Source organism: Castor canadensis, chromosome 2, assembly GCF_047511655.1.
Source record: "Castor canadensis chromosome 2, mCasCan1.hap1v2, whole genome shotgun sequence".
Lineage (NCBI taxonomy): Eukaryota > Metazoa > Chordata > Mammalia > Rodentia > Castoridae > Castor > Castor canadensis.
Window position 1 is genome coordinate 59,017,521 of NC_133387.1, and position 25,640 is coordinate 59,043,160.

The following is a 25,640-nucleotide window of genomic DNA, read 5'->3' on the forward strand; positions in this document are numbered from 1 at the left end:
TAGATAAGCTTATGCTGCTATTGTCAAAATTTCTGCCCTGCAAACCCTTGCTGGCCTTGATAAAACTGAGTATCCTCTAATTGATATTATATCAGCTCCTTTAGAAGTCTGTATGAATATTAACAGGCTTGACTGGATATATATTAAAGGCATGGTTATATAATGTACAATATGCATATTAATCTTATAAAAATTCCTCCAATACGTTCAATCTCTAACCCAATGTGCTTCGCCCAGGAATCTATAAATCTGTGGTCTAGCTAGCCACCTTTGATAGGGCCTTGAAAGTGTCACTGTCCTCCCCAACAGTTTATCAGATAGTAGTTCTCAGTAATACACTAATACAGAAATAGTTCTCAGAAAAAATTTCTCATGAGTAACTTTTGCATTTTTTGTGTATTGTTTTACACTTTGGTAGTGTTATAGACTTTAAAAAACACCTTCACACATATTTTGTTTTTGTAACTTTTCATGAATTAAACATTAAGTTTTAAGATAATTGAACTTTTCCACACTTTGTAGTTCAGAAAGGTACTATTTGGAAATTTTAAACAAATAGCTCAACTCCAACTGCATAGTAAATGGGAAAACCGTAACTCCAAGTAAAAGTAATGAAAAGGAAAATTTGAAACATTGTGTATAATCACAGTGTTATAGCTTAACTAATCCCCTGAAACAACGTGGCTTCAATAGCAACTGCTTGTTTCTATCAAAATCACCATCATAATCATTATTTTTACTTAACATCATCATCACTTTCCTGATTTTTAGGTTGGCTACATAGTTCTATTGCTCTCACCCAGTTCACTGTAGCTATCAGGGGCTTAACTAAATCAGGGTGCTTTAAGGGGCCTCACTAAGGATGAATGAAGGCCAGGACAGCTGGACTCCTCTCCCCATGTTGTCTCATTTCCTTAGGTTTCAGAGCACTGGGATTTTGGGGTACAAACAAGGAAAACAAGGCTGTTACATGACACTCCAACCACAATATTTTGGCAAAAAATCAAGGCAGGAATTCAGGTCTATCTAAGGAATGGAGAAATGGACTCTACCTCTTGATGGGAGGTGTAGAAGTCCCACTGCAAAGAACACTGGATACAAGGACTTGTGAGTCATTATAGACCAGTATTGTAATAATCTAACACACCCTGATAATATATTTTTCAGTATACAGATTCATTCACACATTTATCTCATTTAGTTTTCACAACCCCCAGAGAGTTAGCCTTTCCTGCCCCTCCATTCCTACCCCTCTTCACTTGCTCTTACATTTTCTCCATTTTTACAGTTGAGGAACCGAAGAACTGAAAAGCCAAATAGTTACAAAATTGGATGGTAGGTCTGGGATTTAAAGTTTGACATTGTCAATCAAAAATCATAAAGAATAAGACTTGCATACATGTCCCATTTCCCAAAGAATAGGTTTTAAAGCTCAATTATAAATTGTTAAATAAACAATGCTTGGTCATCCAAGTTACAACATGTGATATGTTAATATATTTTCAATTTATAAAATAATTATTTTTAAAGTGACAGAAACTAATTTTGTAACATATCATTTTTCTATACGAACTCATTTTAATTACAAAAGTGATTTTTTTCTTTTTAAATAAGAGAAATTTAAATAAATTATACATTTATTTTGGAATAAGTGTAAAAGGAAAAAAATAGATGCTGCCTATGTCAGAATCAAAAAAAAAAATACATTAACCCAACTTTTCTCTAAAGTTTTTCTTGTGATTTCCCCTTAAAATTGAGAAGCTGCTTCATAATCAACTGTAATCTTGCTGAATTTCCTCCACTCGAGCTGTAAATCCACTTTAAAGTAGAACTAACAAAAATGACTGAGAGCAGCAATTCAGAAGTAGCTCAACCATCACAGAAAAATGATAGACCTTAAGCCACTGCAGGTTGTTGTTTCCCTTGAGGAGCACAGTCTGTCTTACCTTCTATTAGAGAAGGAACATCAAGAAAGGATCTATATAATCACCTATGTGAAAGCTATAAGCTATGTTGTCTATATTTATATAAACAAAAACTTACACATCCATACATAGAAAAAAAAAACAGATGCTTTTAAACACAGAAAAAATGATAGTTTGTGTTGTATCACTCATCCTCTCACATAGAAACACTGTTGTAGTATATATACTGTCATTTTCTCTGCTTCTTTATAAGTGCTGTAGTGCATTTGTTACAAAAGATAGCATGTTTGTTCAATAACATAGCAGGTGGCATCATTTTTGTTGTTTTTAAAAATGATTAGTAATTATTATTGGCACTTTTACACTATAAAACTACAAATTCACTTGGAAAAAATTTGGAAACTGCAGAAAAATTTGAAAAGCAAGATTACTTACAATTTGATCATTAAAAAATACGGGTTTTGTTTGTTGATTTGCTTGATTTGTTTCTTATAGATTTTTTGCACGCATTTTTGTGATTTAATTTTTAATTTTTTGCATATTTATGATTATATAACTAAAAATTTACCTATGTTTGCTTTCATATACACTTTATGAAATTTTCCATTATAATGAACACTTCAAAAGCATCATTTTAAATAAATATTTTCATAAAATAACTATCACCTAATTGTACCAGATTTTACTTCTCTATTCTTCCCTATTGACTGTTTTAACTTATTATAAATTATAATTACAAAACTATTTTTGTAATTCAAATGATTTCTTTAGGACTTATTTCCCATATTATAACATATATAAAACATCTTTTTAGAGGCTATTGATGACTATCATCAAATTATTATCCAAAATGTCTGAATTTAGGTCACAAATGGGCTGAGTTTACACAAGTCTCACTAGCATTATCATGATAATATTTTCTGAAGAGATACAGTGGACATTTATAAAATAAGCTAATATTTAGATTATTACTTTCCAAATATAATTTAGAAAGTATATGCTATACTTATAACCAAATTGGTAAAATTAAGTTGTTTTTATTATTTGCAAACACTACACCATTTTAAGTAAAGGGCTTGAGCATTCATGGATATTGATATCTGATGTGAACAGTATCCTGGAACCAATATGCACCACCCCAGATACAAAGGGCAACTGTGCCTCACAGTGGGTGTATGCTTGCACATCCTTTTGTGTGTGTATGTGCATGTGTGTGTGTGTGTATGCAGTTGTGGATAGATAATGTGTGTCTTTTTTCTCACTTTTTGTTCTGTTTTCATTGTGATAATTCCATACATGCATACAGTGTACTTTGAACAAGGCAAAATTAAATCGTGTAGGGAAATCTGCACATTTTTTAAAATTTGAAAGCTATTTTAATTATGCTAAGTCCTTAATACAGATTTTTCATATATGGCAAACCACAACTGATATTTTTTTACTTAATCTTGGGAGAAAAGTGGTTATCCATCTGCAAAAAACGGAAACTAGATCCATTTTTATCACCATGTACTAGTATCAACTCAAAATGGATCAAGGACCTTAATATCAGACCCGAAACTCTGAAGTTAGTACAGGAAAGAGCAGGAAACACTCTGGAAGTAATAGGTATAGGCAAGGACTTCTTCAATAGAACCCCAGCAGCTCAGCAACTAAGAGAAAGGATGGGCAAATGGGACTTCATACAACTAAAAAGCTTCTGCACAACAAAAGAAATGGTCTTTAAACTGAAGAGGCCACTCACAGAGTGGGAAAAATATTTGCCAGCTATACATCAAAGGACTGATAACCACAATACACAGGGAACTTAAAAAACTAAACTTTCCCAAAATCAATGAATCAATAAAGAAATGGGCAACTGAACTAAACAGAACTTTCTCAAAGAAGAAATTCAAATGGCCAAAACATGAAAAAAATGCTCACCATCTCTAGCCATAAAGAAAATGCATATCAAAACCACACTAAGAGTCCACCTCACCCCTGTTAGAAAGCCATCATCAAAAACACCACCACCAACATGTATTGGCGAGGATGTGGGGAAAAAGGAACCCTGGTACACTGCTGGTGGGAATGCAAGCTAGTGCAACCACCCTGGAAAAAAATTTGGAGGCTTCTTAAAAATCTAAACATAGATCTGCCATATGATCCAGCAATCCCACTCTTGGGGATATACCCAAATGAATGTGACACAGGTTACTCCAGAGGCACTTGCACACCCATAAACATGGGTGTGAATTGCAGTGCTATTCACAGTAACCAAGTTATGGAAACAGCCAAGATGCCCCACTACTGACAAATGGGTTAAGAAAATGTGGTATTTATACACAATGGAGTTTTACTCAGTTATGAAGAAGAATGAAATCTTATTATTCTCAAGTAAATGGATGGAACGGGAAAACATCATTCTGAGTGAGGTTAGCTAGGCTCAGAAGACTAAAAATCTTATGTTTTCCCTCATATGCAGACTTTAGATCTAGGGCAAATACAGCAATGTTGTTGGACTTGGGTCACACACTAAGGGGAGAGCACATATGGAGATATGTGGATAGGTAGGAAACCCAAAACATGAAAGTGTTTGATGTCCCCACTGCAGAGGAATTAACACAGAAACCTTAAGGCGACAGAGGTCAATATGAGAAGGGGATCAGGAACTAGTGAAAAGGTCAGGTAGAAATGAATCAAATTGGGTTGTAACACACTTGGGCATGGAAGCAATGCTAGGACTCTCTCTGTATAGCTATCCTTATCTCAACTAGCAAAAGCACTTTGTCTTTCTTATTATTGCTTATGTCTTCTCTTCAACAAAATTAGAGATAAGGGCAGAACAGGTTCTGCCTGGAAGCATGGGGGTGGGGGGGTGAGGGAGGGGCAGAGGGGAGAAATGGCCCAAACAATGTTTGCACATGTCAATAAATGACATGTAAAAAAATCTTGGGACTAATGATATATGCAAGGACCTGGACAGACTTGGCACTCTCCTCCAAAGCATCATTCTATATAATATAATATATATTATATTATATAATAAATTATATATTATATAATATATATTATTATTATATATTATTATATATAATAATAAATAATAATAATATAATAATTATTATAATATTATATATATAATTATATTATTATATAATATATAATAATAATATAATTATATTATTATATATATAATATATATATACTATTATATATATAATACTATAGTATATATATAATACTATAATATATATAATAATTATTATAATATTATATATATAATACTATAGTATATATAATACTATAATATATATAATAATTATTATAATATAATATAATAATAATATAATATATATATTATTATATAATATATTATATAATAATATATATTATATTATTATATAATATATATAATATTCTATTATAATAGTTGTTAACTATTATATTTACTTGGCTATTATTGAAAAAATTTCAAACTAATTAGAAACTGTGATGAGAATGAAAAGATTGGGTGTTTTTGAGTTGACACTTTGGAAGGACATAAGGGATGTCTTAGTAAACATTTTCATGAACTGATTCCTTTCATGACTAATGTACTAGGCTGAGTGATTAGATCGAATTTGTTGGATTAAATACAAATTTAAAAAATAATCATTAGGGTGACTGAATAATGAACAGGGTCAACAAAGATTTTAAATATAGCACCATAAGTTTATTTGCAGAAATAATCTAATAATGATATTTTCTGGGCAAACAAGAAGAAATTTCATAAAGTTATCTGTAGCACCTGACTATTCTTCCTTGTACCTTAGATTTCTAAGAACTCACACATAAGGAATGCACCTGGACTCTGTTTAGTGTTTCTCTTCAGTTAAAAAGCAAGCAACCTTAACCCAAGTAGAAAACTGAAAAAAGCTATTTAAAACTCAACAGCTATATAGTTCCTGAAGGCAAAAGAGTTTAAAAAAGACAACAATCAAAATACTTCAGATCTCTAGTTACACAGTTCATTCACTCTTTCCACCATACCATTCTTCTGCTTCCTGATGCGGCTTGCTGGGGGGTGGGCAGAAGAGAGTGAATGAGAAATGGTCCATATAATGTTCTTAGGAATTATTATTTCTTAGTCTATCAACATTTCTTTTCTAAATTGATTATTATTCACTTCTCTCTTAGTACTTCTCTGGTTCCTTTTCATCTGTGAGGGAAGAATATATGGAATTAATATGTTTTCTCAGCTTAATCATTATTCTAAGACTAGAGTTTGAAAGGGTATTCATCTTCTCAGTTTTTGAAGCTTGTAATTTGTGGATTTTGCTTCATCAGACATTGTTTTATTCTCACAAAACCTGAGCGTATTATGAGAAAGCAGCCAGCATGTGAATCATATCCGTTTTCCTCACATGCATCCATGAATGTAACTATGAAGCAACTACTATTTTTGAAAAAGAGAACTATGATCCAGGTTTATGTATTTAATTAAGTCCTTAGAAGCAAACTAACTTATAGGACGTATGAGCATTCTGTATTTGTGCACAAATGTGGCCATCAGGAAGTTACGTTACCTAAGCTTGATTAGTTTATATGAAGTGAGAGCATTTTCTTCTTTATTTCAGTGTACAAGTGCAGATTTGACTTTGGAAGTCACATATCAGTATGTTATGAGACAATCAAAGATTACTCTAAATTTTTGCAGGAATACAACCAATAATGCCACTTCATTTAATGAATAGTCATCTTTACAAATAATAAATATAGTCACAGTTTTAAAACAAATGGAAAGCATATGTATGTATGTGTACATATATAATTATTGCAAAAACGTAGAAAACTAATGTCTGAGCAACTCATTCATTTTTGTTTATTCATTACTAACTGTTCAACTGTTAGTTTTTTATTTTCTTAAATTTCAAAAGTTGATATTTTTAGCCCATATGGGTGAGAAAAAGTATGTAGCAAAACTGGGGTTACAGATGCAGTGCTAACTGGAATAGAGCCCTGTAAGAACAAGAGTAGCAAGAACAGTGTGTGTGTGTGTGCGCGCGCGCACGGGGGTGGGGATTTACTATGTCTTAATAAATTTCACATTACTATAACATTTTAATATTTTACAATCTGGCTTTTACTTAGTTCCCCTGATGCACAAATGCTCACAATCCTTTACTTTTGTGTAGTCCCTTTAGGGAACAACACAAGCTATGAAGTATTCAAAAAACCTTACCTGCTGACTAATGTGTCCTTTTAAATAGTTTTAATCTAATTGTTCTGGGAAAGTTCTAAATGACAAGGGCTATTCTTAGCTCCTTTTGGCATATCTATCTCAAAGGCATAAGGGGTCTTTCTTCTTCATGCTCAGTTACCTGAATCCTCTCCTAGGATGTTTTAAAATCCTCCCCTAAGAAAAGGAACTACAAATCCCAGGAGCCAAAGATGGACAGCCACCTACTCTCCTATCCTCCTTCGCCATTCCCCCTCCTATCTAGTCCGCTAAAACTCAGATTGAGGCATCCTGAAACATGCCTGAGAGAAACGCCCACCGTCCGCGCTAGCTTTCCGAGGCGCTGTGGCTGGGCTCCTTTAAATCAGTGCCGCGAGTGGTGAACGACGAGGGGGACGCAGGGTAGGGTGGGCGTGGTCGCAACATCACCTGTTCCATGGCGCGCAGGCGCAGTGCGACCACGCGGGCGGGAGGGGGCGGGGCGAGGCGGGGCGGGACGGGCGCGGTGGGCGGGACTGACGGCGCCCGGCTGCTCGGCTCAGATCGCTGCTCCGCGGCGTGGGGCTCTGAGGCGGCGTCCGGGAGGGAGGTGTCTTCTGCAAAGCTTTGCCTGGCGCTGTCCAACATGGAGGAGACGCCGGCCGCCGCGGGCGTCACCTGCGGACGGGACTGATCCCCGTTGGCGTTCGGGGCGGCGGCGCCGGGGACTCGGCCGCCCGAACGCCCCGGGTGGACCCGGCTCCCGTCGCTGCTCTGGCCGCCGGCTTCTCCACCCGGACGCGGCACAAGGCGGGCGTGCGGCGGCCCGGAGCCTCCCAGAGCCATGGGCAACGAGGCGAGCTTGGAAGGGGAAGGGCTCCCCGAAGGGCTGGCGGCCGGAGCTGGGGCGGGCGGGGCGGGGAGCCCCTTGCCCTCCGTGATCCCGGCGGGCATGGAGGCGAACCTGAGCCAGCTGAGCGAAGAGGAGAGGAGACAGATCGCCGCTGTCATGTCAAGGGCGCAGGGGCTGCCCCAGGGAAGCGTCCCCTCTGCCACCGCGGAGTCGCCCTCCATGCACAGGCACGCACCGCATGACGCGTATGTCCGGCATATATGTTCGGCTCCGTGCACATACTGCGGGCACGGCGGCGCATATATGTCGCCTCCGTGGATTCCCGGATCCCTAATGGGCGGCGATAAAGAGATCTGGAGCCTTTGGATGGGCGGGGTGAAAACGATGCAGTGTAGAGTTTCTGGTGGGATAGTCAAGGGGTTGCATTCTTGGAACTATGATTTTAGGTTGTTAATTTTGGCCTTTCGGAACCTTGTCCCTCAAGGATGGCGTGGAGAAACGCCCTCCAGTGTTTTACTAATCTGGAGGTCTTCCATGGATACAGCACAGACGTGTTAGGGGATGGATAGAGCTGGGTTGGGTGTTTACCTGTTTCTGTTTTAACCTCCATAGCATTCTGGAGTATTTTTCTCTTTTATTGATGTCTAAATATTCCTGTTGCGATTCCTTTGATCTCTCCAGGAGGTGATTCCACCCTACCCCCAGAGAGCAGGAGCTGTTTAGGTAAAAGACAGAGAATGAATATACCTTTTATACTCAGTGAGAGACCCTAAAATATGTTGTGACATTAAACAGATGGTTTGGTCACAGCAGAGCAGGTGCTGTACATGAATTTCTGAATTAGCATATGCTATTTTTTAAAAACCACTGCTCTTTTTTATGCAAAGTAACTTTCAGTTTATGGAAGAACATGTGAATTTGTATCATCTTAAAATTAACGTTCAGTACACACTTAAAAATAGAACAGATAAATGACAACTTGCACAGGCAATTATAAGAGCTAATCTGTAACATTAACTTATTCATTTCCTCTCCAACTTTCCATTTTCCTTCACCCCAATAAATTAGTTGTTTTCTAATTAGAGTACTAAGAGGGTATAATCATTACGCCTTCCTTGCCTTTATTTTTGTAAACAAACCATTTAACTTTGTGCTCTTTGCTGAGAACAAGTCTCTCTCCATGGTCCTGAACCATTCCTTTGTGAATACTGAAGGGAAATCTTCAATTTTCATTAGAGGTATTAAAAATGTGAAAGACTTGGATATATAAGAATAGAGTCCTGTACTTGGTACAATAAAAACATTTTTTACTTAGTCACTAACATGTAAATACAAGTACATAATTTTGTCCAGTATAATATTGAATTTAATATAGGAGAAATTAAAATTTTATAGGTACTGACAGTATTTGCACATAACATTTTAAATGGTGAAAACGTGTCAGATTAAATGCCGTATTCTCTTGAGAGGGGAATTTTTGCCACCATTTGTGAAAATTAGCCTCATTATGTTAAGTGTTTTGCATTTCTTCAAATTAGTAATATATTGGATTGTTTCTTTAATGTAAAGCCCTTTTATGCATTACTTTCAATAGTAGATTTTACAGCATGAACTGTTTTGCTCTACTTGATGAAAACCTGATTTGGAAAAAGGATTGATGTTAGTGTACTGGATTTTTATAGGATAATGACAAGGTATAGTTCTTCCTCAGCTTTTTAGAAATGTATGCCAGAGCTATAATTTTTCCAAAGAGGAACATGCAACAGGTTTAGCATCCTGCTTACAAATACCAAGACAAATGTAATCTCTGACTTTTAGATTTCTATCTTTTCTTTTGTTCAGATGGTGGCTGAAAAATATTATTTCAGTTTATACAACTGTTGTGGTATACAACATTTGTATCAGACAGCACACTTTTAAAGGTCTGTGTTCATTATTTGGTTGTGATGAAATTGTTATTAGTAGGTTTTCTGTGGCCTAAACAGTTCTTGGTTAAGATTTCCTACAAATACTCAAATATTAATTCTGATTTTTGCAACACACTTGTATTTTACTGAAAGATATCTATGAAAGATACATAACTTTTGGAAAGTTATCCCCATAATGATAACCAGAGAAACACGTGGTCTCTCATTTAGATTTTTCAAATCATGTTAATTCATATATATGCATATATATAATGTAAGAAAGTATATCCAAATTAGTTGAGGTTTTAAGTGTTTAAAAGTTGTTACTTGGACTTGGAGAGATTTATTTTTTTATTTTTAAGAAACACTGATTGACAGCCACAAGACCTAGGTTCTTATCTCATTGATTTTTAACTGACTCATAGCAAATTAATATGCACTTATAAACCAATATGTGTCTCAGGTTTCTTGCCTCTAAATAAGGCTAATAATACCTGCCGTACCTATTTTAAAGAGTCATTATGAGGATCAATTAAAAATTGACAGAGACACAGTTTTAAATTAAAGGAACCCTACAAATACAGAGTGTTAATTTCAATAACACAATAAATGACTGTCAGTAATGGTTACTAACAAGTTGTGCATTGACTTATACATTGTTATGAGTTATTTTGATGTATTTATTTTTATGCACTCTGAATAGAAGTCAGATTGCAGATTTTTCTGGTTAACTAGTTTTAAATGACTGTGAATTAGTCTTTTATCTCTCTTAAGTCCCAGCATGCTCTCCAGTATAAAAATGCATAGGCATTGCTAAATTTGCTTATATTTCTAAAACTATAGAATTTTATGTGATTCAGCATTGTCAAATTGTCATTGATGGTTACATTATATTTTTTAAATATTTTATCACTACAGCTGCTTTTCATCCTATATTCACGTATATATTTACTTCATTTTATCTGAAGTAGTTTTTCTACTAACTTATGAAAGACAAATTCAAATCTGTGGATGACAATAGTAAAATGAAAAGGCGGGGAGTGTTAAACATTAAGTAGTTAGGAGTAGAAGACAAGTTACAAATGAAATCCTCCTGGATTATTGATTCATTTTAGACCAGGGAGGTGTAATTTTATTACTTCTCCTATTCATTCCGTGTATAGTTAAAGATGTGTCATATGAGAAGGGCTTACTGGGAAACTCTTCTAATGGAACATTTTATAAGAATTCTGGCCAAATTGATTATTTCCTTTAGTGCTCCTTTGGACATCCCCTTCAGAATAGCTCCCTTCACTATATTTTTTTCCCCTGGGGCAACAGGACAAGTCAGGGTTCTAAGATGAACATGTAATGTATCCACTTATATCTTAGAAGGCCTGTAAGAGAACTTGAAGTGAAAAGAAGTCAAGAAACAAACATTAGTTTAGAGTACTAAAAAACCTGTTTTGTTCATTCATTGATCATTGTGAGCCACCCACTCATTTATTAATTCATCAGACTTTAATGCTTATCTCCTAGTTGCCAGGTTTGGACTAGTGATGAAAAGCTGAGTGAAAAATATTTTCTCTCTAGCAGTCCAGTGTATTAGTCACATACTGCATTTTAGTTGCTTTTCCTTTTATCAAGATGACTGTTATTCCAAATAAAATCCACCAGAAAACTGCAATTAACTAAGGCACCTTTATATTTTTGTATTAAGTTGACATCTTCTCTTAGTGATTTTCTATTTCTCACCCTTAGAGCTATGTGTTTTACTTTATTTACACAATCATAGCAATTAAAGTAAGTTTAAATCATGGCACAGTTTTTGTGGTTTGTATAGGTCTTTTTTGACAGGGAGAGTCTCCATTATGGTACAACTTAACATATTCATGAAGTTCATTTGGAACTTTATGAAGTTTTGTACATTTTGGATTAAGTGAAAAAACATTACCATAAAGGCAGTAATTAAAATACATTTAATAGTATTTTCATGAAAGAACAATTTCATAAAATTAAGAATAGATTTGTTTGTATTCTGTTTTAAAAATAGATTTCCATGATCCTGCACAAATAACCGATTCAATAAAATGCCTAAATAATCACTTCTAAGATAGTCACATCTCTAAAGTAGTATCTTCAAGGGAGTGGTACCTTATAATAATTGAATATAGAACATTTCTAGAATAATGTCTAAATTTATACTCTTTGAAGATAATCTATTTCAGGTGTTTACTGTGGCTTTTCTGCCTTCATATGGAAGGGAGCCCATAGGAAGTCCATAAGATACTTTCAAAATTTTTTACTCAAATTGAAATATGTAGCAATGTATTCTAAAAATCATGTAACTGTCAGAGTTAACTAGGGACATAATTTTAGTTCCCTGTGTAAGTGAAGGTTTTAGAGACATGATGAAAAGCTCACTTTTGTAAACATTTTCCTAGAGTGAATTATCCCAACTTAGAAATCTCTTTATTCCTCGCTTCCCTTCCCCTGGTGGTGCTGGAGACCTAACCCAGGATCTTGCACCACTATAGGCAAAATCTCTACTGGTGAGCTACACCCAGCCCTGTATGTTCATTGTTTAATCAGAAAATCACGTCATGTGCACGTTACTACTTATGAATTATTTTCTTTCTTAGTCTCTGCTATTTATAATTAGTGCTTCTGTGCTTACTTTTTACTATGTCTTAGTTCTTGATATGTACTCAAATTTCTATATCATTTGGAAAGTCCTGAAAAACTTAATTTATAATATTAAATGGTAGAAAAGGGTCTGGCCCCTTTACAGGTGAATTTTGATAAATTTAATTAAAAACTGTGCAACTTTATTGTGAAATTCTCTTATTTTAGGTGCTGCTATTCAATCACTGTTTCTTTACCCTTGTTTCTTTTAAAGAGAAACATACCTTTTCCAAAATTAAAAAATACATATATGTTTCAAGCAAAATACTTAATCTGACTCCTTCATTGATATAATGTGGACTGTTGCAACTTTATTGGTAAAAATGGCTTATTTAAAAAGTTAGTGTACTTACTATGACATATATATATGTCATATATGATAAGAAACACCTATTTTAATTATTTAACCACAGTCCTTTAAAATCAACTATATTTCTAAAGCTATTTACAAATTTTTATCTTGTATATCTGTTATGAATTCAAAGAAGTCTTAGTTATTTGTTATTTCTTTATGTCATTAATAATAAATAAGATTAGTAATTTTCTATCAATGGTAATAACAAATGATATGGAAAACATTGAGCCAAGAGCTATGTATTTTCTTCATCTGAGGAAAGTAACAATACTTTTCAAAAATGAGTCCACAATTGGCCTGTCACTGTTTGGATACTAGGCTACATCTCAAGATGCTTTAAGCATCTGTTGTTACTTTGCATAGAAATTTCAGATTAAGAATTAGCTATTAGAAAAAAAAGATAATGTTTTGTATAAGAAAGAGGGGTTTGTTTCTCAAGAATGTTTAAGTAATGAAAGTAGAAATCCTTATTCTATAAAGTTTAATAAGGATAATATTTAATGGATATTCCTTTCTAGACGAAATAGAGCAAAATTGAATAGATAATGCTTTTGGCATGCCTAAAACTATCATGTAACACCCCCTAATGTCACATTGTGTACTTTATGTAACTAATATAAATTCTCAAAATCAGGTAGAGAGAAATCCCAACAAACCTGTATATTTCAGCAGGAATAATTTTATTCCTTGATGCTACTAGTATTTAGAAAAATTTTGTTGATCAAATCTTTTAATAAAAAAAAGTTATGCTGGTGACCACACAAGCACTATATTATAACATAGCATTCACTTATTGAGGTTTTAATTTAAACATATATTTAATTAGGTTTTAGGTATTCTGTTAAGCATATTCATGTAAGTAATTTTAAATATTTAAATTTTTCATCATATCATTTTTTCTTTTCTTCACTTCATTTTTGAAAATTTCTTCCCATGCATAAAAATAACAAAAGTATTAAAGGTTTTATGATCACTTATAGGATGCTATAAAAATTGTTCCCATTTATGCTTATGCATTCACAATTTTGAGACTAAGCAAACAGTAGTTGTCTGTAATATACTTTGAAGTTACTTCCACTATATTCACTTTTTCTTTTTCTCTTCTAGGAAACAAGAGTTGGATAGTAGTCATCCTCCAAAGCAACCAGGAAAACCACCAGACCCTGGGCGTCCAGTTCAGCCTGGTCTCAGTAAAAGTAGAACTACAGACACTTTCAGGTCAGAGCAGAAATTGCCTGGAAGGAGTCCTTCTACTATTAGCTTGAAAGAATCAAAGTCTAGAACTGATTTAAAGGAAGAGCACAAGTCTAGTATGATGCCTGGTTTCCTCTCAGATGTTAACCCTTTAAGTGCTGTCTCTTCTGTTGTAAATAAATTCAACCCTTTTGATTTAATATCAGACTCTGAGTCATCCCAGGAAGAAACTACCAAGAAACAAAAGGTAGTTCAGAAGGAACAAGGAAAACCTGAAGGAATTACAAAACCTCCATCTCAACAACAGTCACCCAAGTCAGTTTCTAAGCAGCAAGTACCTGTTAAGGACCCTAAGCAGAATGGCTCTCCCAAATCATTATCTTCTCAGCAGCCAGAAAAAATGAAATCACAACCTCCTAGTACAGTAAAGTCAATTCAGGGGCCTGCTCAGCTTCCACAGATAGATCAGGCAAAATTGCCTCATCAACGAGAAGCATCCAGGCCCCAGACTACTACGCAGTCAGATATAGTAAGGGGAGAATCAGTTAAACCCTTGCAGCAAAACCCTTCCAAACCATCTACTCAGCATGCAAGTCCTGGAAAACCTCCAGCCCAGCAGCCTGGATCTGAAAAACCACAGCCTGGGCCTGGAAAGTCCACAGTCCAGCAAAAAGGGCTAGTGAAACCCCAGACCCAGCCATCAGGCACCACAAAGCCTCCAGCTCAGCAGACTGGGTCAGATAAGTCTTCATCTCAGCAGCCTGGGCCAAAGTCAGTAGCTCAGCCTCCTGGGCTTGGAAAGACTCCAGTTCAGCAGCCAGGGCCAGCAAAGTCCCCAGCTCAGCAAGCAGGGACAACAAAACCCCCAGCTCAACATCCTGGACCACAGTCTCCAGCTAAGCCAACTGGGCCAACAAAGACCCCGGCTCAGCATCCTGGGCCAGGAAAAACCCCAGCTCAACAACCAGGCCCAGCAAAGCCTTCCACTCAGCAGCCTGTCCCAACAAAGCCCCCACCTCAACAAGTTGGCTTAACAAAGCCTCCAGTTCAACAGCCTACATTGGCAAAGCCACCATCTCAACAAGCTGGTCTGGCGAAGCTACCACCTCAGCAAGCTGGCTTGGCAAAGCCTCCAGCTCAACAACCTACATCAGCAAAGCCACCACCTCAACAAGCTGGCCCAGCGAAGCACCCAGCTCAGCAATTTACAAAACCAGTAAGCCAAATAGTAACTGGGAAACCTCTGCAACCACCACCAACTTCTCCATCTGCAGCACAGACTCCAGAACAAGGCCTGTCTAAAACTATCTGTCCTCTTTGCAATACCACTGAACTTCTGTTACACGTTCCAGAAAAGGCCAATTTTAACACATGTACTGAGTGTCAAACCACTGTGTGTAGCCTCTGTGGTTTTAATCCCAATCCTCACTTAAACGAGGTGAGTGAATTTACTCACAGAGTCCATGCTCTTAAAGCATATTATAATTTTCCATGCATGATGCATAGTTTATCACTTACATGACAGGAGGGTGTTTTCTAGTCCATCCCGTCCTTCCCCATGTTACCTCCCTCCTTCCCTTCCTTCCCCTCTTCATTCTTTTCTTCTGTGCCAATTGTAAATTTTTCATAAAGTCTCCAATAGTAAGCCCAAAATACCAGCACAGTTTCTGATAATTTGGCATGTAAAATAATTATGAACTTATTGAAAGTGGTTAAATTCCTCTTACTCATTTCATTTTGCGTGTACAGTTTACATTATTTGTTATTTAGAAGAAAATGATGTTGCTTTAACTTTTAAATTAATAGTCCTACCTACCAAATGTTGGTACTCTTAACTAAGATCATGTTTGTGTTAAGAAAAAAGTGGACAAGATTTTTCTAATTCTAAATATAATTTCAATATAAAATTAAATATAAATTTTAATTTGTACATTCCCCTTCTCTGTAGGTGCTTCTATTATACTCAGTGAGGGTATGCTTCTCTCATTAGTTGAGAGTCATGGATAACAGCACAGAGCAGTCCACAACATGAACTCATTAGAGCAGGTTCAGCACTGATGGGTGTCATCTTAGATCGCAGTTGATATAGCTTATCTAAGTATGTCTACCTAACCATCAGATAATAAAGGGGCTGATAGGGACACAGATGAGAACAAGGTTGTTTACTCAGATTGAAGACAGAAAAGTGTTCTCAGCTAGTTAGTTAATATTAACTCAGCATTGAAGTGTCCTAAATAAAGTAGTATCTTATTAGGTAGAGATTTGGGAATATTCTAGAGGGAAGGGACAAAAAATAAATAAAAGCAGCAGAAAAAATAGGAAATTCTCTAGTGTTAAGAAATAATGCAGTGAAGATGGAATAATAACATAAGTAAAGTGAGAATAAAGAGATTTAGGGTCTCAGAAAACATACGAGAGGTGGATCTTTTTGGGTTTTTGTTTCTAAAGAGATCAAATAGTTCCTACTTGATGAGAAAGCACATTTAATCCATCTGGAGGACAGCTTGTAGTAGACTCCCATGCATTATGTCAGGAGACAGCCAAAGAAGTAAATTACAGAAGGCAATGAAGGATTGTGTGATTTAAATATCCCTGAGAAATGAGGTTTGTGTACTTTTGTACATGAAGTCTATGCTATGATAGCAATAAAAATAGTATTAACTAACTCATGTTAATTTGGGTACTAGTTACAATGAAATATGAAAAAAGATGTAGAGTTAAAATATGTTAATCTCTACTTATTTTCTAAAGTATATTTTAGTTTTTCAACCAGAAGTCATATTGGATACTTTAACATTTGTAATAATCCACTTTTTACATATAAATTTGGAATTAATTCAGGACATTCTACATTGAAATTATGGAGGAACTCAAATTATAAATAGTTTTTTAATATGTAAGTTTTGAAATTTTGATAAAGGTATGTTTCTGCCCATAATAGACTGTCTTCTTAGGAATATGAAGTAATCACTTTGAATGATGGATGATAATTGCATCAGATGTTTGGATTTGTTATGTTTGGGTGGCAGTTTTTAATGCAAAAACATACAGTTAGAAATTTAAGCTATGTATATTATTTGTATGCTTACTATTTAGAAGACAGATATTTGAATACCTTCTTTATGGAAGTCATTTTGCTACATGTTTAATGGGATATAAATATAACTAAAACATAGTGATCTTAACATGATTAAAATATACCCAATTAGATAATGAATGTATGCATTCATGTATGCACAAGGAAATATGTGTCCAGATGATAGGAGCTATGAGAGATATGAACAAATATTATGAACTTCAGAGTAGAAAGTACTCATTCCCAGTGGGTGAGATTAAGGAAAGTTTCATGGAGAAAGTGGCATTTGAACTCAGTATACGAATATAAGTACTATTTCAGCAGATAGGGAACATGAAAGAGGGTCAGATTTGGAACAGGACCTGGACAGAAAAATGCAGGATGTATTTAGGGAATCAATCTAGGTTTGCTGGCGTGATGGGGAGGAAATGGAAAATGATGTTGGAGATAGGCTGAAATCATATTTTTGCCTTTATATTTGGCAGGGAGTGATGAGAATTCTGTTTTATGAAATGTACCTTGCTACTGTAGCCATATGTTCATCATTCACTTTAGAAATTTACCTAGTTATGAAGCACTATTCAGTGAGGTAACAGAATCAACTGTTTGATAGATATGGAGTCTTCCATGTATGTGTGTGTCTATAGTAGCTTTGTATAGGTGTTTATATTTCACATAATTATTTCTTATGTCTTTTGTCAATATTAAACTTCCAAATACTGCTGGGGCATGCATTCCATTTTTTCTATTATACTAATGAGGAAATTGGTGTTCAAATGGTTGCTATGGTTACTTTAGTTGTTAGGCTTGCCTAGATAGTAAGTTAGCAAGCAGAACCCAAACTAAATCTTCTAATTCCAAATGTGTTTACTTATGTGGGAAGAAAGATAAAATGTGAGGTCAAAGGAAGAAGCCATCACTATCAGAAGTGGGGAATGGAGTTGTTTTCATAATAGCAGAATTTGGACAGTCATGGATGAACATGAAAGAAGTAAGTAAGGTAGAAGGCAAAGGGCTTCACTAAGTCAAAGAAGGCATACCTTACTGACTGGATGACCTTGGACAAGTCCTTTAAAGTTTGTTATTGTGACACCATTTGTAAAATAACAGTAGTAACATGTTCTTTGCCAAGCTTCTTGGGTTGTTCATAGGAGTATCTAAATGTTTATGTGAGAAAGTATTTTAAATACATAAAGTGCTTATAAAGTTGCAGCATATTGTAGCACAGATAATCTTAATAGTTTAAACAGATTGTCTTTATTTATTTTATGGTACTGGGGTTTGGACTCAGGGTGTCCACCTTGAGTCACTCCATCAGCCCTATTTTTGTGAAGGGTTTTTTGAAATAGGGTCTTGTGAACTATTTGTGCTGGCTGGCTTTGAACTGTAATTCTCCTGATCTCTGCCTCTTGAGTAGCTAGGATTGCAGGCATGAACCACCGGCGCCTGGCTCAGATTGGCTTTTAAAGTTTGCCTGCACATCGTTCCCTATAGAGCTACAATATCATAAGCTGTTCGGTTCTGAGGTAGCAATCTAAAGCCATTTGATCAACAATGCTAGTAATAGCTTTTCATTTTAACTTTTATTTTCACTCATAAGGAAAGATACAATCAAAGTTCTAATTCTGAACTCTGAAAAGGCATCTTCCCTAATTTTTAATCACCACATTACCAGTTTCTTAGACTTCTTTATTATGTGGAAGTTAGAGTTGGGAAGTTAGAGCTGGAAGAGGCTGGAAGCTTCTGTTCCTGGAGATAAGGGGGATGATGCAATTTCTAAACTGTTGAAGGTATCCATGAAGAAGTATATCTTTCTGAATCTTCCAAATTGCACTCAAATATTCAGATTGAGAATGAAAACAGTCTTTCCAATTTACATAAATTTGTTTTTCAGCTTGATGTTTATATACAAGTAATTCCGTATTGTTACTACTTATGTCTTGTATTGAGAGATTAGAAAATTTTCTCTGACTTTTTTTGTTACCTGTCATATCAGAATTAGGATTATTTAGTTGTGATTATTCTGATTTATGAGATTACCAGCTCTGGAAGGGGGAAAGGATTGGAGAGGTAGCTACAATCACCCACAAGTTCTAGAGACATATTTTCTCCCTTAATTATAAATTTCCAACCTTTCCCCACTCTGCTACACACAAACACTAGACAGCTCAATCATCTATGTGGAGAGGATGGCCTTTAAATTAACTGCCCTTTCTGGAGGCTATTGAGGTGAGTGCTGTCCTTAAGAATCTATTGGCTCCAAGTCTGGATTTTTTGTGCTGACAGGAAGTTATAGCTGTTGCTATAACTATTTATACAAAGTAGTTCATTTACTTGGTGAACATAGGAACTGAACATTTACTTTCTAGTTAGTGACAAAAGTATTTTTATTGTAATTTTTTTGTTGATTTGCTCTATCACTTTTAGTATACAGCTTTAGGACAGATACATTTATGGATAGATTTTAAAGTTTGACCTTAATATTTGATAATTCTCCCAACTCTTCTGAAAATTTTTAATATAGGAAAATGACTTCTCATTTTGAGAATGTTGATAATGAACTAAATGGTAGTGATGAAAGTAAATTTAGGTAGGGTTTTTCATTTTCAGTTTTTCTAGTCATGTATTAATCAGTCTTTTGGCTGAAACTAGGTATTTTATAAAACAAAACCATGACTGTTGTTTAGGGAAAAACAATGTAGACTTGAATGCAAACCTTTATGTGTTAAGAGGACAAAACAAAAATGCCTTTATATTGTTTAGTTGGGTAAAATGGCTTCATCTTTTAGGTGGATGGAACCTGAGGAGAAACCATACAAGGTAGATGTTCCCTCTGGCAGAGTAACCAAAGAAGCTTTTAAAAAAGCACATATTCTTTTTTCAGTTGCTTGCTGGTTTTAGCACAGAGGTGTTTTGTTGCCTCAAATTCTAAACTAAACTGCCACATAGTTTCTCTTTAAAAGGACTGAGACAGGTGTGGTGACTTAAGCCTGCAATCCTAGCTACTTGGTAAGATGGATTTGGAGGATCATAACTCAACACCAATCCTAGGCAAAAAAGTTCACTGAAGACTTCCATCTCAACAGAAAAAAGCTGGGTGTGGTGGCATGCACCTGTTATCCCAGCTATGACAGGAAGTCTAAAATAGGAGTGTCATGGTCTAGGCTGGCCCCCCCAAAAGTGAGATCTTTCCTTAAATATAACCAGGCAAAAGGGCTGAAGGTGTGGTTCAAGTAGTGGAGCTCCTGCCTAGCAAGCACAAAGCTCTGGATTCAAACCCTAGTACCACATACAAAAAAAAAAAAAAGGACTGAACTCACGTATGTTCATCTCCTCTTTCTAAAGGTTCCACTTTTTAAAAAATTTTGAGGTGTTCTGACTCTAAAAAGCATGATAAAGCAACAGTAACATGAGTTGGTATGTTGAGGAATTTCTAGAAGATAGAAAGAAAAGTAGAGAGTTCACTTTACTGAACTGAGCTGAGAAAACCACCGTAAAAGTAGCTTCCCAGAGATCCTCAGAGTGGTTCTAAACCTGGAATCAACAAGTATAAAAATGTAGTGATGGGTTTCCCCAGATTACCTACATAAAAAAAAGCCAACAAAATTATTTGACATTTTACCATCTACTATGTTGCAGGCATATTCTAGATGCTGAGGATATAGGAGTGAAAAAAATGGGCTAAAGTATTTCTCTTATGGACTGAATATTCTAGCAAGGGTCACAACTAAGTGAACATATGGTATGACAGATGATTGTAAGTTTTATGGAGAAAAGTGCAATACAGAAGGGTTATAGTGTATAGCAAGAGAGGAACTAAGATGGGCAGTGAGATTCCTTCACTCTGTCACTCTCTCATTTGGAAGATAAGAGTCTTGGAGTTGATGATGCCTTGGTATTCCAGAATTTCTAATGGTGACTAAAGGTCTGATTGGTGGGTATAGTGTTAACTGAGGCTGAGTGTCAAGGGGTGAGGGTGATAAGGAAAGAGTAGAAATGCACCCAGGAATGTATAATTCTTAAACTGCCTCTTCACTCCTACCTATGATTATGTGAGGTTGGGGAATGGTCATTTTATGAAATCCCCACATACAGAGCTCTTCTGATTCCTAAAATAGGGGACAAGATAAGGTTGGATTTTGAAAAAAAATCAGCTAATTCAACACAATAAAAACATAAAATTTAAATTTATAGATCAAAATCAAAGTCAAAGTGTTGTTTGACGTTATAATGGCAAACAATAGAAAACTAAAAGCATTCTGATTGACTCTAGAGTGCCAGCCTTAATGGTAAAGGAGGCATTTATTTTTAAGGTTCTTTGTTTCTTTCTTTCTCTTTCTTTTTTGCTACTTTCTGACTTTAAATTCATTTTATAACTAAAATTAACATTGGGGGTAATCTAAATATCCTAATTCATGAAATGATTGGTTAAACAAATATATGATGTAAAAGGATGGCTAAAGCATTTTAATTCTTGATTTTTGTATCTTTAGCCTTGTCATTTGCGTTAGTCAGCTATTTATTACTATAATAAATGCTTGAGATTATAAATTTATGAAAGGAAAAGGTTACTTTGCCTCACATTTTCTGGAGGTTTCAGTCCATGGTCAGTTGTCCCCCTTGCTTTTGGATCTGTGATGAGTCAGCACATCATGGCAGACACATGTAGTGGTTTGCCCTGGGTGGGATGGGGAGACAGAAATAATCAGGAGGAAGAAGAAGGGACTATGGTCCTATTTTCCCCTTCAAGGGCATGACCCCAGTGACCAGAAGTCTTCTACTGTGCCCTACTTCTTCAGGTTTCTACAATTTTCCAGTAGTGCAGCCCTCAGGACCTAAATTTTAACACATGGATCTTTGGGGGATATTCCATATATAAAATATATCAGTGTTCTACTTGGGGGAAATTTGAAGAATTTTGGTTCTACATAAACGTAAAGATCTGAAACAATTTGTGTCTATAATGCTGTTTGGCTAGTTTCTTTATTCATTCTTCACTTGTCAAAGCTGTTTGTGCTTTAATAGCATCATGTTTATATGGCTCCAATAAAGGGAAATGAAGTACCTCAATTCTAAGCCAATAGCCTTAGGAAGACAAAACATACTGATTTTGTTGCAGTGCTCTGATTATTTCTGTTATTACTCATACAATTAAAAACAAAAATATCCTGAATGTAATAAAATGAGTTTACCTTTATTAAAACAGTTTTCTAATGAAGATAAAAGAATAGAAGGACTCAATCATTAAAAATATCTGCATTACTTAAATGTTTAAAGACACTCTATTTGTTAACTTCTAATCTTTGATGAAGTCCAGTTTATAACTTTTTCGTTATGATGTGGACATACCTTGAATATTTATGTGTATGTGTGTGTATTTTTCATACTATACTTATAAGCTTAATCTCTTTTTATTTTTACAGTCAGCTTCTATATGACAAGATGTTTCACATGTCTTTCTGAAAAGCTGACTTTTATATTATCTAGAAAGCCCGTTGTATTATTAAAACTGGCATAATGATCTATATAGTTTTATAATGATAGATGTTCTTCTGTGAAAGCAGATATCCACAGTTAACAAAATTATTTGTTGGATCAGTAAGCTTAATATAGTCATATGTTAACATGCTTATTGTTTAATTTCTTGAAACAACATATCTAATTCCCTTATTCCATATCTTAATTAACATATATACAATTATTTATAAATGTTCCAAAGATATTGGATTGAATACAAAGGTGTAAATAATCTATAAGAGGGTGCAATAACTTTCCTTATGTAAATAATATCAAATACATTGATAGGGCATCAAGCGATAGCCATTTACACATGTGCATTCTTGCTGATATTATTAAAAATTCACCTAAAATACCTCTAGTTCCTTAGCAACAAATTCACTACAAATCATGTTCCTTGCCTTTTTCTTACTTCAGTTAGAAAGGAGATTGTTTTTTTGTCACAGAGGTGGGAGACAGCAGTTTGAACACTGTACATTTCCAACTGCTTATGAGGCAATTTATATGCATTTTGTCATTTAGTGTTGTTTTAATGAGGTGGTATCTGTGCTTTAAAAATGAGTAGGCTGAATAAGAAAATCACTATTCTAAAGTATTTTAAAATATTCAATATTAGTCATAGGTAACTTTTTGGAAAAGTGGGAAAATATGCAGGATTCTATACTGGGGCAATGTGAGTATGAATCCTAGCTCAACTTTTTATTGTTGCTGTGATTTGGTTAGGTTTCTTTATTTTTCTGAGTATTTAATTTCATTATTTATAATGTGAGAGTACTCATAATTAAAACACAAATTTGGCCATAAAAGTGGGACTGCTTTAAAATTGAAATTATAGTTACACATTCATTATTATTATTCAACTTTGTAATATTCTAATATACAAGTAGAAGTAGTATCATTATTGTTAGTTTCATTTGTAGTTCAGGAAACTAAGAAATTATGTATGTTTTTCACAAAATTGCTTAGCAGTGGATCACATATAAGAAGTTTTGATCTAATGACCCAAAATTTAGCATCTTTTTATAAGAAATCACATTTACTTTAATTGGGTTATTTGATTCAGTATACCATTTCCTAAATTTCTATGCTACAGGAAGCGTGTGTGTGTATATATATATGTGTGTGTGTGTGTATTATTACATATCCTTAAATGATGAAAATAAATTTAACTTTTTTGGCAGTTTATTTTCAGAATATTTAGTCTAAAAACAATTGAGATTCAAGAGCACTACTTTTGTACCTTCCTATACACTGATGCCACAACTCTTACATTGATGCATTCTTTTTGTTCTCTAGGAAAACGTGAGCTCCTACTATGAGCAGGCCACCCTGCTACAATTTGATGACAGTGATTAGGAGAGTGCTAACTGTGCTTACTGTCAAGAGTAGAATTCAGAATGTAGAAGGAGAGCTAATAATTTAGCAATTTAAGATGGAATCTAGTTTGTAAAGTGGACTCTTGGCACAGTGAAATTTTATTAATTGTAAAATATTTTATGGAATTATGATAATTATATCATTTATTTACCAGTTAAAAATTTCAGCTGTATACTTAGCAACAGTTATCTATTTACATAAAACAAAGAATTCAAGTGGAAGGATTTACCATGTGAAAATATGATTAGTAATTCTATAATTAGACTGGTTATAAGACTTTTAATGTATTGATCTGTGCAGTTTTTACCTTTTTGATATTGGGAGGATTAAAAAATTTAATCAGAAGAAAATAGGTGATAATGAAAAATGTAGATAGGATTTGTGGGAAAAAATGCAGAATAATATAAACTGATTAAGCATAATTTTTTTAAAAATCTGATCTTTCTTACATATATTCATAAAAATGTTCTCATATACAGCTATATAAAATTTGAGTTATTTACAAATTATAAGGGGTTCCACTCTCAGTGAGCTAAAATGCTCCAAGATTTAAAATTACATAATGAAACGTTGGCTTTTTACACACGATTTAATACATTTTAAGTATTTCATATATTTTTAAAATTGTATTTCTTTTTAGGACTAGTAATTGACTTAACTCCAGTGAGCATTTGATTCAATTTAAAGAAATGTTCCTTTTTGGCATTTGTGTTGAGTTCATATTTGTCTCTATGTTAAGTTTAAAAGACCTTTGATTCATTTCACTAATGCAATTTGTGTTTTCATTTTTCATTTTTAAATAAAATAAGGGAATAATGCAATAAACTACTCAAGTAATTGCACACTAATTCAAGCCATTGAATCGCAAACTGAAAATTGTATGATAGCCTGACGTGTGTTAATAGAGGCATAAAAGTTTGAATTCACCATATGAAAGACAGTTTAGAAGTGTTAATGTAAAATATATGTAAATTCAGTTTATCTAATTTGAGATCCTCCTCTTTTTGTATAATTGTAATAGAATATGGGTATACTTTCATGTCCATCTACTGTTAATTGTTTTGTGAATTGTACTTTTATTTTTTTGACGGTACTGGGGTTTGAACTCAGAGCCTCACATTTGCTAGGCAGGTGCTCTACCTGCCACACCACCAGAGTGAATTGTGCCTTATTAAGTTATCAGTTTTCCTTGTTTTGTGCTACTCTGACATATTAAAATATGCTTCTGTCATTTGATCCTGTTTGTGAGGATTTAAAAGTGTTATTGCTAGCAACTGGTGAACATTATTATGGTTTATGGAAAAAGAGTGCATATTTAGCTCTTGTATCACAAGATTTGCTTATGATTTCTGAAGTATGCAGTTAGAAAATTGTAAAACTCATGGTTTCATACAGGAAGTGTCATCCAGCTTCTGAATGTTCTAAATGAAATTGTTTCTCCAAGTGGCTGAGCATTTTACCACAGTTGTAAGGAATGTAAATGTCTATTTTTTAAGCAAAATAAATTATGCATTAATATGCATAGCTAAGGATGATAATACAGTGAGCCACCTGCAGCCCACGGCTGTTGGGAGTAACTACCTCTGCGAGGGA

General features: G+C 34.8%; 1 protein-coding gene across 5 annotated transcripts in view; it reads left to right on the forward strand.

Moving 5' to 3' along the window:
* The first annotated feature begins 7,652 nt into the window (after positions 1-7,652).
* Pclo (piccolo presynaptic cytomatrix protein) overlaps positions 7,653-25,640 on the forward strand; it is a 371,116-nt gene continuing 353,128 nt past the window's right edge. For 3 of the 5 annotated variants that reach the window (XM_074064870.1, XM_074064869.1, XM_074064871.1), the window contains exons 1-2: positions 7,653-8,184; positions 13,991-15,515. In XM_074064870.1, coding sequence (XP_073920971.1) covers positions 7,949-8,184; positions 13,991-15,515 — 1,761 coding nt within the window. In that variant the 5' untranslated portion in view covers positions 7,653-7,948. The remainder of the gene's footprint in view (positions 8,185-13,990; positions 15,516-25,640) is intronic. The other 2 variants (XM_074064867.1, XM_074064868.1) reach the window with 1 other exon arrangement.